This window comes from Emiliania huxleyi (assembly GCF_000372725.1).
Source record: "Emiliania huxleyi CCMP1516 unplaced genomic scaffold EMIHUscaffold_73, whole genome shotgun sequence".
NCBI classification, from domain to species: Eukaryota; Haptophyta; order Isochrysidales; family Noelaerhabdaceae; genus Emiliania; species Emiliania huxleyi.
In genome coordinates this window covers 354,110-370,149 of record NW_005196528.1, presented here as the reverse complement: position 1 = coordinate 370,149, position 16,040 = coordinate 354,110, and the positions used below count along the sequence as shown (strand labels likewise).

Below are 16,040 nucleotides of genomic sequence, written 5' to 3'. Positions count from 1 at the left end.
CAGAGGAGGAGGAGGCAGCGGAACAGGGCAGGGCGCGGGACAGCCGGCGACGTGTACAGGGAGAGGGGGCCCGGTCCCGGGGCTAAAACACGCACGTCACGACGTTTGGGGGCAGCCCTGCCGCCTCCATCTGCTCGAGGAGCGGGAAAGCGCGCGAGAGCTGCGCGGCGCGGCCGCAGCCGTGGATGAGTGTCGAGTACGTGACGGCGTTCGGCGTGAGACCGCTCCGCTCCATCCGCCTGCAGGAGGGGGGCGCCCCGACGGAAGTGAGAGGGGGTGGGGGGGAGGGGGGGGGGGGAAGGCCCAGGCGCGTCGCCTCAGCCAGCCGAACGCGCCGTCGAGCCGCCCCGTGCGGGCGCACAGATGGATCATGATAGAGTACGTCCTACGGGAGGGGGCTCGGACGCGACTCACAGACGACTCCGCCGATCCGCACCCGGGGATCCAGATCGGGAGAGGCCGCTCGCTCGGCGCCAGCCCCGCGGCGCGCAGCTCTGCAAGAGTCGCCGCGGCCAGGGTGAGGTTGCGGGCGCGCGCGCAGCCGTCGAGCAGAGTGTTGTACGTCACTGTCGTCGGCGTGAGACCGCGCCGCCGCATCGCCGCCGCCACCGCGAGCGCCTTCTCGAGGTCGTGCGCCTGCAGGAAGCGTCTCGGAAGTGTCTCGGAAGTGCCTAGGAAGTACCTTTGCGAACGCATTGATGAGCGAGTTGTGCGTGAGCTCTCGGAAGTGTCTAGAAAGTGCCTAGGAAGTACCTTTGCGAACGCATTGATGAGCGAGTTGTGCGTGAGCTCTCGGAAGTGTCTAGAAAGTGCCTAGGAAGTACCTTTGCGAACGCATTGATGAGCGAGTTGTGCGTGAGCTCTCGGAAGTGTCTAGAAAGTGCCTAGGAAGTACCTTTGCGAACGCATTGATGAGCGAGTTGTGCGTGAGCGTGTCGGGCTCGATGCCGCGCCGCTGCATGTCCTTGTAGTAGGCGGTCGCGAGCCGCGGCTGGCGCCAGGTGCCCGCGCGGGCGATGAGCGTGCCGTACGTCACCTGCGTCGGCGTCAGCCTCGCATCGAGCATCGCGCGGAAGACCTCGCCCGCCTCGGCCAGCGCGCCGCGGTCGCCGAGCAGCCGCAGCAGCTGGTTCACCTCGCGCACGAGGCCGACCTTGGCCGCGGCCGTCGTCGGCGGCTGCCGCAGCGCCACCTTTGCGCTCGCCAGAGCGGCGCTCGCGTTCCCCGCTGCCGCCGCGGCTCGCGCTAAGTGCAGAGTGCCGCCGCCGCCACCGCCGCCACTGCGGCCGCGGCCGCGGCCACTCGAGCGCTCGACGCCTCGAGAGAGCGCGGCAGAGAAGTCCCTGCCGCCACCGAGGACGGCCGGCTGAAAGCGGCCGCGTGCGCCGCGGCTCGTGGGTGCATCCATCTCCAGAGCTCTAGCGCGTGCCACGCCGCTTGGCAGCGCGCGGCGGAGCACGAACGCCGGCGTCTGAAGCGCAGACGCAGCTGCTAGCAGAATACCGGCAAAGGGGCTCATTCGACGAAGAGGTTGCCCGCGTGCGGGAGCACCGCCTCTGTAGATAGCACGAGCCCCGTCGCAGTACGACGCGCTGGCCGTCGAGCTCTCCAGCGTCGACCAAAAGAATTGAAAAGTCAACACCGGACTGGCGCGCACTCGACCAAAAGAATTCTGAAACTGCGCAGCAGACCAAAAGAAAAGTACTACTTACACTGAGGATCATTTGTACAAAAGGGCACCAGTAGGAGTAGCTCCAGAACCCCCGCGAAAACACACAAAAAGAACCGGCATGCCAGCTGCAGGAAGGAGTTGTTTGTTTGGCTCGTTGACTGATCACGCCAGCCGGACACCACTGAGGCGGTCGTTCTGGGCACTTAAACGCGGCCCGAGAACGAGACTCGAGAGCGTGGCTGAGAGCTGCTCGATCAGAACGGGCGCGGGCGATGCGACCCTTCGCTCTCGCTCCCCTTGCGCAGGCGCAAGCAAGCCCTCGTTCTCCCCATGCGGGACACCACAGCGGGCACGACGAGGCGCCAGGGGGCGGTGATCTGGGACCCGAGACGCTGCAATGCGCTGAGAAGGCGACGTCGGAGACGAGCGGCGGCGGCGAGGGTGAGGACAGCGGAGACTGCCGAAAGAGCTGCGGCGAATTTATGCAGGGCGTGCGTGACAGCGGCTGCAAACAGGGCGGGAGCGGCAACAGTGATGAGAGATTGAGCCGCCAGAGTCGCATGGTTCAGCTCTCTGGTCGCGGTCGACACGACGTGCCAATCAGCTATCTCGACGCGGATGATGCGGCCACAGACACGGAAAGCGCGAGGCAACGCATCACACCAGCTACGGGCAAGCCTCAGGAGGGAGGTTGCGACTCATCGCTGAGCTATGAGTGGATTCCGCTCGAGGTTGCGGGTTCCAGCCTCAGTGCAGCACCTGCCAGCATGCGCGACGAGGATTGGCAAGCGGCGCTGGGCGCTGACCGGGACTGGAGTCAGTGGACCAAGGCCCGCCTACAGCTACACGCCTCCCCAAAAGGGGAGTCGATTGAGTTGCAGGAGGATCCTGGACGGCATCAGGAGGGTGGAAGTCTGGAGGAAGACACCGCCTTGGGCGAACTTGAGAGCAGCTATGAGCCTTGGGCGTTGCAGGTGTAGAGAAAAACTCGCCCAAAAACCTTCTCCACTTCGATGTTAGTCGCCCTTCTCGCCGCCGAGGCTCTAGTCGGGCCGCCTAGAGTTGCCGCGGGCGGCCCCAGGATGCTCTGCGCCCAGCCAGCCGAGTCGGCAGAAGACGCGGCCAAGGCTGCGTGGCTGGCCAGGCAGGCGCAGCCGGCGTGGAGAATGGGGCCGCCAACGCCACACGTAGCTCCCGCTGAGCCTGAAGCCTCGAGCAACGACGAGATCGAGGCTGCCTCCGAGTCTGGTGCGGAGGTAACTGCGGCGACGCAGCCTGACACTCCAACGCCCGGTTCGGCGGTGGATGACGGTGGATTTGCGGAGGATGATGGTGGATTTGCGGGGGATAACGGTGGCCTATCGGCGAGGGTGGGCACGCTCGAGCGCGATCTGAGCGAGGCGAGCGAGGTTCTCGTCGGGCTGGTGGAGCAGGTATCGCAAAACTTGCGCGAAGTCACGACGCGCCGAAGCGGTCCCCAACCCCCCCCCCCCCCCCCTTCACCCACCCTCCCTGGACAGGTGAGCGAGGTGACTCAGCAGGTGAACGGCGCTCTCCAGACGGCAGTCGCGGGGGCGAGAGCGGAGAAGGAGGCGGCGGCTGAGGCGAGGGCGCGCGAGGACGCGCTGTCGCAGCGGCTCGCGACGATTGAGGCGCCGCAGCTTAGAGAAGGTCGGGGCGGATTGCAGCCTGCGCCCTATCAGGCTGCCTCGCCCCACCCCGCAGGCGCGGTTGGCTGCAGTCGAGGCGGCGGCAGACACTGCAAAGCCCCCGCAGCCGCAGCCGCCGCAGCCGCCGCTGCCGCCAGCCGGGTTGACGCCGGCGCAGAAGATTGCGGCGATGGCGCGGCCGTCTCAGAGCGCCGTGGCGGCGAGCGAGTGGCCGACGACAAGGATGCCAGCGTCAGAGGCGGCGGTGCCGGGGTCGGCCGCACCGAAGGCTGAGGCGGCGGAGCCGACAGCTCTTCAGCGTGCGGTGGCGAGGCGTGCGGCGGCGAGCGCGGGGGGGGATTGGCCGGCGACACCTGCGAAGGAGGCGTGGGAGGCGTTTGTGCGGAGGGCGGCGGCTCCAGCGGTGCGGGTGGCTCTACCGGCCGCGGCGGCTCCTCCGCTGGCGACGCCGGCGAAGCTGGCGGCGGCGAGCGCGCGGGAGGCGTGGCGGGAGAAGCAGCGGGAGGAGGAGGCTGCCACCGCGGCGTGGGCGGCGGCGAGGCAGGCGGCGGCTTGCCCGCAGACTAGTTATTATTGTTTATTATTATTATTATTATTATTATTATTATTATGTTCATCACTCGGCGAGGCAGGCGGCGGCCCGCCCGCAGACGCCGGCGCGCAACACGGCGGCGAAGGCCAAGGCGGTGTGGCTCTCGAAGCAGTCAGCCGCCGAGGTCAGTCCCACGCACCTGCCCCCCCCCCCCCCACACACCCGCCGAACTGCCGCGTCGACCCTCGCGACCGCGCCTCTGCCTCTCCAGGCGCCGCTCTGCTTCGAGGCCGCGCAGCCACCGGCGGCCGCCACCCGCCCCAGCACCCGCCCCTACTCCCGCCCCTGGGTCGGAATGGTGGTGCCCACGGCGCCGCCGCCCCAGACTGCCGCGGCCGAGGCGGCGGTAGAATGGGAGGCAGCGCGGGCGGCAGCACCGCGCACGACGCCCGCGCGGCGCTCCGCGGCGATCGCCAAGGCCGGGGGCGTACGGAGGGGTCCCCCTTCTCTGGGGTCGGGTGAGTTGAGGTCGAAGGCTGCGTCTCTGTAGGAGGCATGGCATGCCAAGCAGCGGGCGGTGGAGGCGGAGAAGGCGGCGTGGGCGGAGGCGAGGCAGATGGCGGCGCGACCTGCGCAGGGCTTCGCGCCTTCGGTCGACCCCTTCGAACGCGACCTTTGGCGGTGGGAGGCGGGCGGCTGGTAGAGCGTGATATCGTGATGCTGTTGATTGTGTGGGAATGCCGACCGGGAGCACTCGCGTGCAGTGTGATGAAGATAGCTTGAGTACCTGTGTACCTCGGAGAGTCGTGTGTCGAGCCGTGCAACTGCATGTCTGTGTCGGGGGGGGGGGGGGGGGGCTGAGTCTCGGGTCTGGCGTCTGAGGTCTGTCGTGTATGTGTAGAGACTGGTGCTGACTGGTAGTGGTTACGCCAAAACACTCGCTTGCTTTTTTTCGCTCCAATCCTGCGGATCTTCAGTAGACCCCCGGGAGGGCTACGAAGCCTTCACACTCCAAGGGGTTGACGCCAAAATGCAAAAAAATAAAAAAGGCGCGCAAGCGAGCGCCCGAGCGCGCGAGCGGCACCAAGCGCGAAGCGGCATCGGAAGGGGTCCTAGCTCGACGGTGTCCGAGAGGAGCTCAAGAACTTTGACGATTGGCCGCGCCCGACGTGCGACGAGAGGTACAGTCTCACGATCTCACAACCCCCACGCGCCACACAGTCACGAGAGACACACCGCCGCGCGCGCCGCGCGCGTGTCGCCGTCGGTGAGACAGCGGCCTCCCATGTGTAAAGCCGCCCTAAGTGTGAGCTGTGACGCATCCCCATCGGAGCTCGGTCCCCGCGGGTTGGACAGTGGGCCGCCTGGCCGCCATCACTCACCGTTGCCCCTCTTTCCCTTCGTTAGAGGGCGTGAAGAGATGCCGAGCCACTTCCTTTGCAGTTCTGCTCGCTGCGCGAGGTCCAGCTGACGCCAGATGGACCGGGCTCGTGCAAACGCGGCCCCGCGCTCCTCCGCGTGACGCCTGGAAAGGGCTGCCGCCCCTTCCGCCCACACCGCAAGCTTCGCATGCTCTTCCCAAGCTTTGGCGTTTGTCGCAGGGGCTGCGAATCGCGCGGGGCTACAGGCGCTGACCGCGGCTTCAGCGGCTCCGCCGTCGTCGGTGGCCTCGATGGCGTCGTGAGAGACGGCGAGCGTATCCGGAGTCGGCGGCAGTGGAGGAGCCCACTGCGTGACGTTGAGCGCCACGCTATAGTAGTAGTGCTGTCTATGCACCGGGCTCCAGCCGCAACACCAGCCAGCCGGCAGTCCCGAGTGGGCGGGCCGCGACTCCTCCTCCGTCCGCTCCACCAGCGTCATCTTCATCGCCGCTTCCACAAGCCACTGCGGAGTGTCGTCCTCGAGCTCTATCCCCGCCGCCGCCCTGCTGCCGCGGATGGCTTCAACGTGCGCAAGCGCGACGAGCCACTCTTCGTCAGTCAAGCTGTTCTTGTGCGCGAGCACCGCGCGAACGGCATCGCCGAGGCCGTCCAGTAGCCGAGCCGAGTCTCCGGCCGTGCCCATTCTCGCACAGCCGGGAATTCTTTTATTCGGCCTTCCTCCCACCCCTCCCTATTTTTCTGTTTTCTTTCTTTCAAAATCTCTCTCCGAACAACTATTCTCGCTCGCCGCCGCCTCCACCGTCGGCGTCGCCGCCGCTCGAGTGGTGGCCGAGCAGCGCCACGAGGTGCGCCGCCGGGTTGGGGACCCGCAGCACGCTGCCGGGCAGCATCTGCGACACGAGGTTCGAGTATACCACCTCCGCGGGCGGCAGCTTGGCCAACCTCTCGACCTGGCAAGCGCGCGCGCCAGCGTGTGAGTCGCCGACGGCGAGGAAAGGGGAGGGGAGGTTTAGGGCGAGCGAAACGGGTGCGGGCGCGGCGGGCGCGGCGGGCGCCGCAAGCCTCGGTGTGGCGCAAGACTCGCCGACTCTGCAGCACTGCGCCGAGGACAAAAAAGTCGGGCACCTGCGGCGGAGAAGAGGGTGTTGGGGTCGCCCGTCTCGCCTGGCTGGCGCGGCCTCTCGCCGACGCGCCTTTTTGGACGCCCCAAGCAGCGTCTGGGCCAACGCCACCTGGCGGCAAGACGGGGCGGCGGTCAGGTGTGGGCGGCGCGGCGAGAGGGCGCTGCGAGGGCGCTGCACTGCACTGCGCGGCTCGCCTCGTCGTCCCCCACCGCGACGGCGACCTTGCCGCGCAAGAGCGGGACCAGTGCGTCGAGGCCCGCGTTGCGCATCCCGAGGCCGAGGAGCGAGTTCTTCACCACGTGGATGCTGCCGCCAGCCGACTGCACCTGCGCAGCGGGCGCACAAGAGTGTGGTGGTGGTGGCAATCTCGATCCGACGTCACTGAGTCGGACGCCACGTGCCTCGCGCTTCAGGAGCGCGCTCTGCTCGTATGTGAGGTTCCCCGTGTGGGCCACAGCGACGAGCGAGCGATCGGCCATCTTGCGCGACATCTGAGGCGCGGCGGGCGCGATCAATGCGTGCGGCGGGAGGTGCGCAGCAGGAGCGAGCGCGCCATGTCGACGAGGATCTGCTTTCGCACGCGCGGCACCCGGAGCCGCCCGGTCCTCGTGGTGAGCGACCACACGGAGGGCGCCGCCGCGCGAGCTGCGGCGGACATTGTCGGCTTAGTAAGTCCGCTAGTCGCTTCCACAGCTGCTCGGTGTGAACAGAGAACGCCACCAGACAGCGTGGAGCGACGGCTGGGGCTATACCAGAGAGAGTTCATTTAATAAAAAAGCGGATACAAAATAAGAACACAACGCAATCTTCCGAAGGGGTGTGAACGGCTTACCGCCCACCCAGCCCCCCCTCCGAACAAACACTGACTGTGCGTGAGGGCGGTTACTTGCAACTTGGTGAGGACTGAGGAAGGTCTGATTGTGGCAGTCTAGCGTGCGTGCAGCGGTGGTCCTCGGAGCGTCAGCGCTCCGAGCCACGGCCGGTGGCCGGCTCGTTTCCCGTACGCAGCGCTGTTAGCACACGCTGAGAAGCCGGAGGCTGGCCTCTCCCCATGTGAAGGTTGTTGGTTCTCGCTCCCCATCGAGCTCTTCTTGCCGCACGGCTCTTTCTGTGTGCTGGCACAGAGCTCCGTGCAAGCCGTCCAACGTGATAGGAACGAGTGTATGCTTTGACGGATCGACCGTGCTTGTTTAAACCTGTGTCACCCGGAATCCATACTGTCACTCGAAAACCATAAGATTTGTCAAATTTGCTGCAATTGCTGTCTTATTTGCCGAATATCTACTGGCCTTTGCCATAGTAATACTTGTGCACAAGAGTAGGACCCTGGCTGGACCCGCGCCAGGCTACGCTGGGGCCTGTCTCCTGAAAGAGCGCCCCTCGTGGGGCTGGGCAACGCGGCGTTCGCATGACTTGCACACATGCCGCACCGGTCGTCCTCGTCCTGGTATCTGCCCCATCGGCGCCGCATCATCACAACATGTACGGCTTTACATGTACATGTAGCATGTGCTGTGTGCCCTCTGCTCGTCCCGATAGCAAGTAGAGCCGCGCTGTCCGTGGCAAGGTGACTGTGTCCGTGTACCACTTGCCACGTCGCCCATCCCAGTGGTAAATGATATACCGTCGCAAAACTGCATGGGTCGCCAGTTCGAAACCCAGTCCGACGGTCGAAAAAATGAATTCCTCTAAGGAGTCCATGTGGTAGGGATTGGAGTGGTCTGACCGTGTTTGGTCGAGGTGGAGGCCCTCCGTAGTATCGCGAGGCGTCCCTCTCCCCTCGTTTGCAGAGGGGTCGGCATCTGGACCCAAAGGTTGGTGCCCAGCAAGTGTGAGTGGTGAGCCGCGTGCACGGCTCTGCGGTATTGCTGATCGCGGGTGAGGCTGCAAAGCCATCCTCGATCCGGGTGCCGTCTCAGACGACTGTAGGATTGGTATAAGGAACTCGTATCCGAGTGGTTTAAGGGAATGGTGTCGCACAACACCGGGAATGCTGGGGCTCAGGCCTCAGCCTCAGCGGGGTGACTGCTCAAAGTGTCACATGACGACGCCTCGAGAGTCGAGGGAACTATGACGTGCCAATACTTGGGCGTCTATTCGGCGCCCAGGGTGCCAATATTAGGGGTCTGGGTGGCAAGACGTGCCACTGCACAGGGTGTGGGAATATAGGGATAGGTAGACTATTCATCACTGGGGTGGGGGGGGGGGGGGGGAGAGTGATAATAGGGGTGCTGCGGTGGGGCTGGGTGGAGGTGATTCTCCGGGTCAGTCTGGAGGTCATTCTCCACAATCTCCTGCGACAGTCCACCGATCGACCGCATCCCGGCCGGCAACCAAACTGGACACATGTTCCGCGACCCGGGAGGGGAGTGTGGACTGTGGTTTACTGGTTTTGCAGCTACGACGGATATCATTTACCACTCTTTGCCACGTCGCCCATCCCGGGATGGGCGACCGTGGCATAGAGCATAGTGGTAAATGATATAACCGTCGCAACTGCAACACACACGTGCGAGTGCGGTCTCTTAGCCCCCCGCTACCCGGTTGCACTCGTGCGACGTAGCCTCGCCACATGACGGCCGCCCCCCGACACCAACAGTCGCGCTCCGCACGCCTTCGAGGTCAGCAGCGGCAGACAGAGCAGCGGCCGCCCAGGCGGTCGCTGCTCCGCCCCGTCCGAGTCCGTCCGCCCGCGCGTGCCACTGCCGCCGCCGCCGCCGCTCCACCCGATCGCGATCCCCGTGTGTCGTGAGAGTAATGCTTTGTGTATGGCAGATGGCACCCGCGGGTGACCGGTGTGTCCCCCGCGTGTGTGTATGTGTGGACTTGTCACTTGAGCCTCTATGATTCGTAGACCATCTGCGCAGCGCCTCGGAGAGGCGCGCAGGAGGCGCGCTTTGTACTCGGGTTTGGATTGGTAGCGCGGGGGGCGGCGCCCCGCCGGAGGCTGGTTACTGATTTTTCTAAATGCCAAATTACGCGCGCGCTGGGGCAGGCGCCACCCCACAAAGAAATGCCAATTTACGCGCGCGCTGGGGCAGGCGCCCCCCCACAAAGAACCCCCCCCCCCCTCCCACCGGGTGATGCTCCGATAAACCCGCCGGATCTTCGACAAAACCATATTTCTTTTCTGGAGGGTAGGTGTGAATACAGCTTTCTGGTAGGGTTACATCGACGAACTTTGCGGCAATCGACTGGGGGGCAGCCCCCCAGCACATCCCGCACAGAGACCTCGATGTAACCCGATTGTGAGCGTGAAACCGCCGATGCGATTGCTCAGTCAGTGACCGACAGTCAGTCAGCAGCAGACTTTGACGATTGGTGGCCTCGCGCCCTCAGTCCACCTCCTCTACTAACGGCCCTGCCCCAGCCCAGATGCCTCATCCAGGGTGGTGCAACTACTCGCGCAGGGAGAGAGAGACAGTCGGCGATCTGCGCCGCGCAGATGAGCTCCGCATCGTCCTGGCCTCGTCTGCATCGAGGACGTCCACCGCAGGGCTATCATAGCGCCATATGACGTACTGCCTGTTGTTCATTACTTCGCAGGTGCCAAAGTCGAGGACAATCTCACTGGTGGCGGTTGCACTCCCGGCCGGCGGTAGGAGAGATGAAGGCTAATGTACTTGGCGGTGCCTTCCGGCGTGATGATCCTGCATGAACAGTGCCCCGGGACGAAAGAGGAGGCGACGTCTCTCTCGTCCACGAGCGCCTCGATGTGCGCATCGACGGTGTAACCTGCTTTGAGAGACGGGAACGAACGGCGGTGAATCGCCGACAGCGGCGCCTTCGTTCCTACCACCACTGCCACCACCGCCAGCTCCGCCGTGGACCTTGCCGGGCCCTCTGATGATTGTAGTACCGTGGAGCAGCTCGTCCGAGCCGTTGTTGTACTCTGCTGTGGCGCCAGCTCGGTGTACAATACGGACGAAGACGGCCACAGCAACGGTGTTACCAGCGCGAGCATACAGGCAGCGCGAAGCCGCGTGCTCGTTGGCGCGCCCGCCGAAATCCTGGGCCTCGAGTTCTTTGGCGTAGGGGACCCAAAACCCTGCGGCCGGCCATTACTTTCGCTGCTTTCGAATTCATAGCTCTTTCGCACGCCTTTATCCGTCACTCCCCCGAAGACCAGTCTTTATTGAGCTTGAGTTGGAGTGTGTTGATTTATGCACAAATCTGTGTGTTGCGAGCGCTAGATGGCGAAATTTTCTTCGCCTCCGGCGGGGCCGCTCGCCGCGGGGCAGAGAGGGACTTTTGTCGATGTCGGCTAGAAGTGCTGCACCTTTTTGAGAATTTCACCCTTGGGGAGAATCCCCCGGTCAGATCTTCAGATATTTTGACGGATGACCAAAAACGGGCAAAAACGGGGTGATTTCTGAACCGGCCCCCGCCCTCAGCGCTCAGCCGCACACCGACCCCGGCTAGCCGTTACCTGGGAACGCCGGCGGCGAAGCCCTCTGGCACACGTGGCGGTCGAGAAAGGCGAGCGCGAGCGAGACGGCCTGGTCGGCCGCCTCGGCCTCGCGCTCGCTGCCGGGCGCGAGCAGGAAGTCCTGCCGGCAGCCGGCAAAGTGGCGCACTACTCGCCCCGCAGCCGCGGGTTGAGGGCGAGCGCCTCCGCCACATCTCGCTCGCCTGTTCACAGCGTTGCGCCTCGGACCGCGGTGCAAGGGCTCTTCCCGCGTGCGCTTCTCGATCTGCTCGCCTGCCCCGCCGCCTCGCCGAGCACATGGATGACGTCTGGTCCATCTTTGGGGACCCTCCTCCCACGTCTCCGGTCGGCACAGCCGGATGCGCACCCGCACCAGCTGTGCCCGCCACCGCCGCCAGTAGCAAGCGCAACGCTCTCGCGCCATTCGCGGATGCCAATGGCGATCAGGTCGTTGTCCCGCCCCGGCTGACCGCTGCCGCCGACGTCAACACCGCCGACGCGCTCTGTGTGTGGCCCGAGCACCCTCCGCGTGTGGTCGGCCCGATTGCGGTGCGGCAGATCCCGGGGTCGGGCCGCGGCTTCGTGGCGGCTCGCGACATCTCGCCCGGCCAAGTCCTGATATGGGAGCAGCCCTTTGTGCCCTGGCCGTCAGCCGAACACGAGCCGCTCTCGCTGTTGCAGTCCGTGCTCCGGCGCAGCGCGGTGGAGCGACGGGTCGCCCTGGCCGCGCTCTCGCGGCTGCACCCGATGGAGCTGCGCAGCGTGTCTGCCTTTGACCGGCCGCGCCTGGAGGAGGAGCACTGCGCGTGCGTCGACGCGCTGCTGCAGGAGCCGGGCGCGGCCGACCTCGGCGGCGAGGGCAGGAGGGCAGGACTTCACGGCGGTCGTCGCGTGCGGCGACACGCTTTCTTTTTGTAGGCGGGCTCGGCGACGAGGGCAGGCGGGCCGAGCTGCTGCGGCTTTGCCTCGTGTGCCGCTGGAACGCGTTCGCCTCGGGCCTGTTCCTGCACCAGTCCATCTTCAACCACGCGCCCTCGCGACGCGCCAACGCCGACAAGGCCGCGCTGCGTGCCGGCAAGCTGGAGTAGACAGAGAGGCGGAACAGAGTGTCTGGCCAGCGACTAGACACACGCGACATCAGGGCGGAGGTTGACTAAGGCACGGAGGGAGCGACGCAGAGACACATACGACCGTTCACGCTCACCCCCCTGGAAAAAGAAACCACTCTTGACGGTATCCCCTACCTCACTGCTGCGAAGACCCCCCGAACCCACACTCGGGGCGTAGCATATGATTGGACCCTTTCGTCTTCAGGCGGCACGCTGACGAGCGTCGTGCGAGCCACGCGGCACATCGCTCAGGCTCCCCCCCCCCCCCCCCCGGCAGACGCCGAATCCACATCTCTGTGTTCAGCACCGCGAAGACACTCGCACTGTTCCCTTGCGTCACGCGCCAGTCGCTCCCTTTCTTCCGCCGTCCACGCGGTGCTGCGAGTGCCGTTGGCCGGTGCCCGCAGGCACACTCCGACGCGTTGTGCATTCACACCGCGCATTCACACCGCAGGGGCAGGAGGTGCTCATCTGCTACGCGCAGCCTGCCGAGCTCACCCCCGCGGCGTGCAGCAGACACCTCGACCACTTCGACTTTACGAGCGAGGCGGAGCGGCACAGCGAGTGGGACGCGCCGCCGCGAAGTGCGTCCGAGGCGGGCGCGGCCGAGGCGGACGAACTCACCCTCACTCTCGAGGCGGGCGCGAGGGAGGCGGTGCGACGCGCGGCGCGTGCGGGGCCGGGAGGCGGCGTCGACGAGGCGGCGTGCGCGGCGGTGCTGCGCGAGCTGGCGCGAGGGCCGGGCGAGCGGACAGCGTCTTCACGCCGTTCTGTTGTCCGCGTGAGTTTGCTTTCGTTTTTTTCCGAAGGTGAGAGAGCTCGGCGAGCGGCACCTGTGAACAGCGTCTCTTCACACCTCTTGCGTGAACAGGTGCGAGAGCTCGGCGAGCGGCACCTCGCCGTCGCCCGCGTCCGGCGCGAGCTGCTCGCGGCGATCCGGCTGCAGCTCGAGGAGAGCGGCGCGCCGCCGAGTGCGCCGAGCCTGCTGGCGCTCCTCGAGAGCGCCCTCGAGCTCTGGCGCACCCAGCGCGCTCTCCTCGGCCCGCTCCACCCCAATTGCGCAGAGAGCTTGCACGAGGTTGGCGCGTCCATCGGCGGGCTGCTGGCGCGGGCGCCGCGCGCGCTGTTCGCGCGCTACCCCGGTGTGTGGGACACGCCCGCCGCGGCGTCGCACGCGCAGCGGCACGCCCTCGAGCTGCACCGCGGCATCGCTGCCCTCTACTCGAACGAGGGGCTCTTGCCACAGTCGGTTGAGTGAGCAGAGAGTGCTGCGCTGTTGGAGTTCGTGTGCGCACAACCGACTCTAGTCTCTACAGAATTGTTATAGAGAAGCCTCGTCCAGTTTTTTGATCTAAAGCCGTAGTCTGCGACCGCCACTTGGCCGGTTGGCGGATGAGGGGAAGACGCACACACGCGCCTAGCTCCAGATGTCGACAGTCGACCGCTCGGAACCCCCTACTCTGTGAATACGTATTCCACGTATTCCAAATGACCTCCAAAAGGGCCGTATTCCGTATAAAATTGCAGTTTTAGGCCGTATTCCACACGTATTCCGGAATACGTATTCCAAACGAGGCCCCAAAATGGACGTATTCCGTATAAAATTTTCTTCGCTCCGCGAATTCACAGAGGAGGCTCAGAACACACACGGCGCACGCCGCACGGCACAGACATCACACACTAACACATCAGAGACTCCAGACAGGGGATTTTTCGGCATATGGACAATTATATTAACGGTGTGTGTGGCGGGCCGCGGCCCGCGCGCGGCGCGGCGCGCCGCAGTGCCAGTGCGCAGTGGCCCGCAGGCGAAGACGTCGAGAAAAACGAAATCACTCGTCGTGCGGTCGTGGACGTGGTGTGGCTCCGCAGCGCGGCTGGCACTCGTCGCAGAGGCCTCACCTTCAAAAAGTCGGGCATGGCTCTCCCCGCAACTTTCTCGCCAACACGCGCGCACCGCCGAGACTGGGGCGGGCGCGCTGCGGCCGCACGTCTAACTTCGTCATAGTGCCACGACGTGCGGCCTGGATTTAGCCCACGCGCCTCTGCTCGCAAACACTCACCCATTGAATTGTCACTGTCCGTGAGTGCGAGATAGGGCTAGCAGTAGGCAGCTAGCCTCTGGGGAGGGCGTCCATAGACACCTCACTAGACCCCACACACGGTCTCGTCCGTGCCTCGCCGGACGGCGAGATTGCTAGAGGTGGAGCAAGCTGCTCTAGCCTCGCATGTTACTCCTGTCGTCTGTTGTGATGTTGTGCCCTGGTTTGTTTCTCTTGGCACCTTGGAGTGCTGGGGGGGGCGACAGGAAGAATGTGGCCCTGAGTTATGTGTACGCCAACTCCGGGTCGGTCGGTGTGGCAGCCAGCTGGCTGTGTGTCTTCTGAGCTTGTTTGTGTCTGTGTGTCGCTCGTGCGTGTCGTCATCATCTGTCTTGCGTCCACCCACACCGCGCTGGTGTTCAGTCCGAGCCTGGCTGTTCTTCACCTTTCTACCGCCTACCTACCTCGTGGTCTAGGCGCTAGCCCTTTCTGTAGAACTCATTCGCGCGCTTTTTCTGGCCAGTGTGAATACATAGAATGATATGTCGCTTCTCTCTCTCTTGAAGTTAAAAAAAGTTCCCCGGTGACAGAAGAAAACGCGCTTTTAGGGCACCACACCAGCACGCGAGCATGACAGTCTCTGCAAAGTTGCCGTTCGCTGGGTGTATGCACATGCTGGAGCAGCTCGCCGACGCAGCCGCCGCCTCCGCCCACCTTTCGAGCGGAGAGCAAGCAGCCTCCGCCTCCGCCCACCTTTCGAGCGGAGAGCAAGCAGCCTCCGCCTCCGCCCACCTTTCGAGCGGAGAGCAAGACGGCCCTCACTATTACGTCACCGTGCCAGCCTCGTCGGTCCGCAAGCTCTGCGACGACGACGCGCGCGACGCCAGCAGTAGCGAGACGGAGCTGCGGTTCCAGGTCGGGGACGAGGTGATCGCGTCAGTCGCGTCAAAGCAGTGGGTCAACGGCGTCGTCACGCAGCAGTGGTACAACGACCCCTACTGGGAAGACCGCGAGGAGCGCGTGCCATACCAAATCCGCCTGTTCGGGCTAAACTCCAAGCTGATCTGGTGCCCTGTGGACGACGACTGCGTCGTCAGGGCGGCCACGGAGGAGAACTTCCGCGTGCTGGGGGCAAAGAGGCTGCCGCCACCTCCGGAGCACAAGAAGAACCAGATCGCACTGTACGACGCGCTCGACGCCGGTCCCGGAGGCGGCTGGCCCGGCCAGTGCTCCTGCTGTGAGAAGGGTAGCTGCGACCGGGCGACGCGGCTGCGGAAGAAGCTCGAGGAGCGGCGGCGGCAGATGCTGCCCTGCCAGGACGACGCCGTCAGCGGGAGCGATAGCAGCGGCGAGTGCGGCGGCCCAGCCAAGGCCGCCGGCGCGAACCTCGACAGCCTGATGGCGTGGATCAATGAGGAGAGCGCAGCTGGTGGCGCGGCTCAAAAGAAGCGGAAGAAGAAGAAGCAGCGGCAGCAGCGGAAGCAGGAGCAGCAGCAGCAGCGGGGAGAGGAGGAGGGGGAGCAGCAGCAGGGCGGACAGGAGCAGCTGCAGGCGGTGGTGGCGGAGGAGCAGCCGCTGCCGCCGCCGCCGCAGCAGCAGCAGCAGCAGGCGCAAGTGCTGGGAGACTGCTCGGATGACGACATCGAGAGCTTTGAGAGGCAGCTGCAGCTGGGCGGCGCCAGCTCCCGCCCCGTGCACCGGCGGCTGCCGCTGAAGCCCGACATCCGATGGGCGCTCATCAGGATGTGCGACTCCATGACGAGCATTGCTCCTCACTCTCACCGGCCACCACCCGACCGCTGCGCGGGCAGGGTGTGCCCGGCACATTGAGGAGCTCGATGCCCCCCGGAATAGGACGTGTGCACCTCATGGTTTGTGAGAGGCTCTTGTCACTTGTGGAATATTCGTGGGGAGAGAGAGAGAGTAACAGAGTTACATTCGGCTCTACTGTGGGGAGCAGCAGTGCAGTGGTGGAGCTCTTAAGAGCTGAAAGGCGTGTAGCGCAGAGAGACGAGGCCCCGGCGCCGCTGCGCTCCTGAGTAGCGGCTAGCGCCGCTCTCACACACTCAAGCGAAGAGGG

At 65.1% G+C, this 16,040-nt stretch overlaps 6 protein-coding genes across 6 annotated transcripts in view; 3 read left to right on the top strand and 3 right to left on the bottom strand.

Annotated features, from left to right (window-relative positions):
* EMIHUDRAFT_68158 (hypothetical protein) overlaps positions 1 to 238 on the bottom strand; it is a gene marked incomplete at both ends in the record, with an annotated part of 3,326 nt that extends 3,088 nt beyond the window's left edge. Inside the window, one exon of the mRNA XM_005760978.1 lies at positions 101 to 238. Within this exon, the coding sequence (XP_005761035.1) occupies positions 101 to 238 (138 nt within the window). The remainder of the gene's footprint in view (positions 1 to 100) is intronic.
* Positions 239 to 2,685: 2,447 nt separating this feature from the next.
* EMIHUDRAFT_453050 (hypothetical protein) lies at positions 2,686 to 3,603 on the top strand (the record flags this gene model as incomplete). The annotated part of the gene is made up of 3 exons (XM_005760977.1): positions 2,686 to 3,105; positions 3,193 to 3,324; positions 3,398 to 3,603. Coding segments are annotated over 3 exons (756 nt in total), but the record flags the coding sequence as incomplete, so codon positions are not given.
* Positions 3,604 to 4,178: 575 nt separating this feature from the next.
* EMIHUDRAFT_358816 (hypothetical protein) lies at positions 4,179 to 4,756 on the top strand. Its single transcript, XM_005760976.1, has 2 exons — positions 4,179 to 4,352; positions 4,425 to 4,756. The coding sequence occupies exons 1-2, from the start codon at positions 4,230 to 4,232 to the stop codon at positions 4,575 to 4,577; spliced, it is 276 nt and encodes a 91-aa protein (XP_005761033.1). The 5' UTR covers positions 4,179 to 4,229; the 3' UTR covers positions 4,578 to 4,756.
* A 492-nt stretch (positions 4,757 to 5,248) lies between these two features.
* On the bottom strand, positions 5,249 to 5,938 carry EMIHUDRAFT_217334 (hypothetical protein; the record flags this gene model as incomplete). Its single annotated transcript, XM_005760975.1, has 1 exon — positions 5,249 to 5,938. One exon carries the CDS (start codon positions 5,936 to 5,938, stop codon positions 5,249 to 5,251), a length of 690 nt encoding a protein of 229 aa, XP_005761032.1.
* Positions 5,939 to 5,989: 51 nt separating this feature from the next.
* EMIHUDRAFT_465535 (hypothetical protein) lies at positions 5,990 to 7,049 on the bottom strand. Its single transcript, XM_005760974.1, has 6 exons — positions 6,934 to 7,049; positions 6,782 to 6,871; positions 6,575 to 6,706; positions 6,450 to 6,488; positions 6,319 to 6,381; positions 5,990 to 6,206 (listed from the first exon to the last, which is right to left on the bottom strand). The coding sequence occupies exons 1-6, from the start codon at positions 7,036 to 7,038 to the stop codon at positions 6,030 to 6,032; spliced, it is 606 nt and encodes a 201-aa protein (XP_005761031.1). The 5' UTR covers positions 7,039 to 7,049; the 3' UTR covers positions 5,990 to 6,029.
* Positions 7,050 to 11,106: 4,057 nt separating this feature from the next.
* On the top strand, positions 11,107 to 12,171 carry EMIHUDRAFT_422465 (hypothetical protein; the record flags this gene model as incomplete). Its single annotated transcript, XM_005760973.1, has 3 exons — positions 11,107 to 11,692; positions 11,728 to 11,883; positions 12,124 to 12,171. Coding segments are annotated over 3 exons (789 nt in total), but the record flags the coding sequence as incomplete, so codon positions are not given.
* Between the last annotated feature and the right edge of the window lie 3,869 nt (positions 12,172 to 16,040).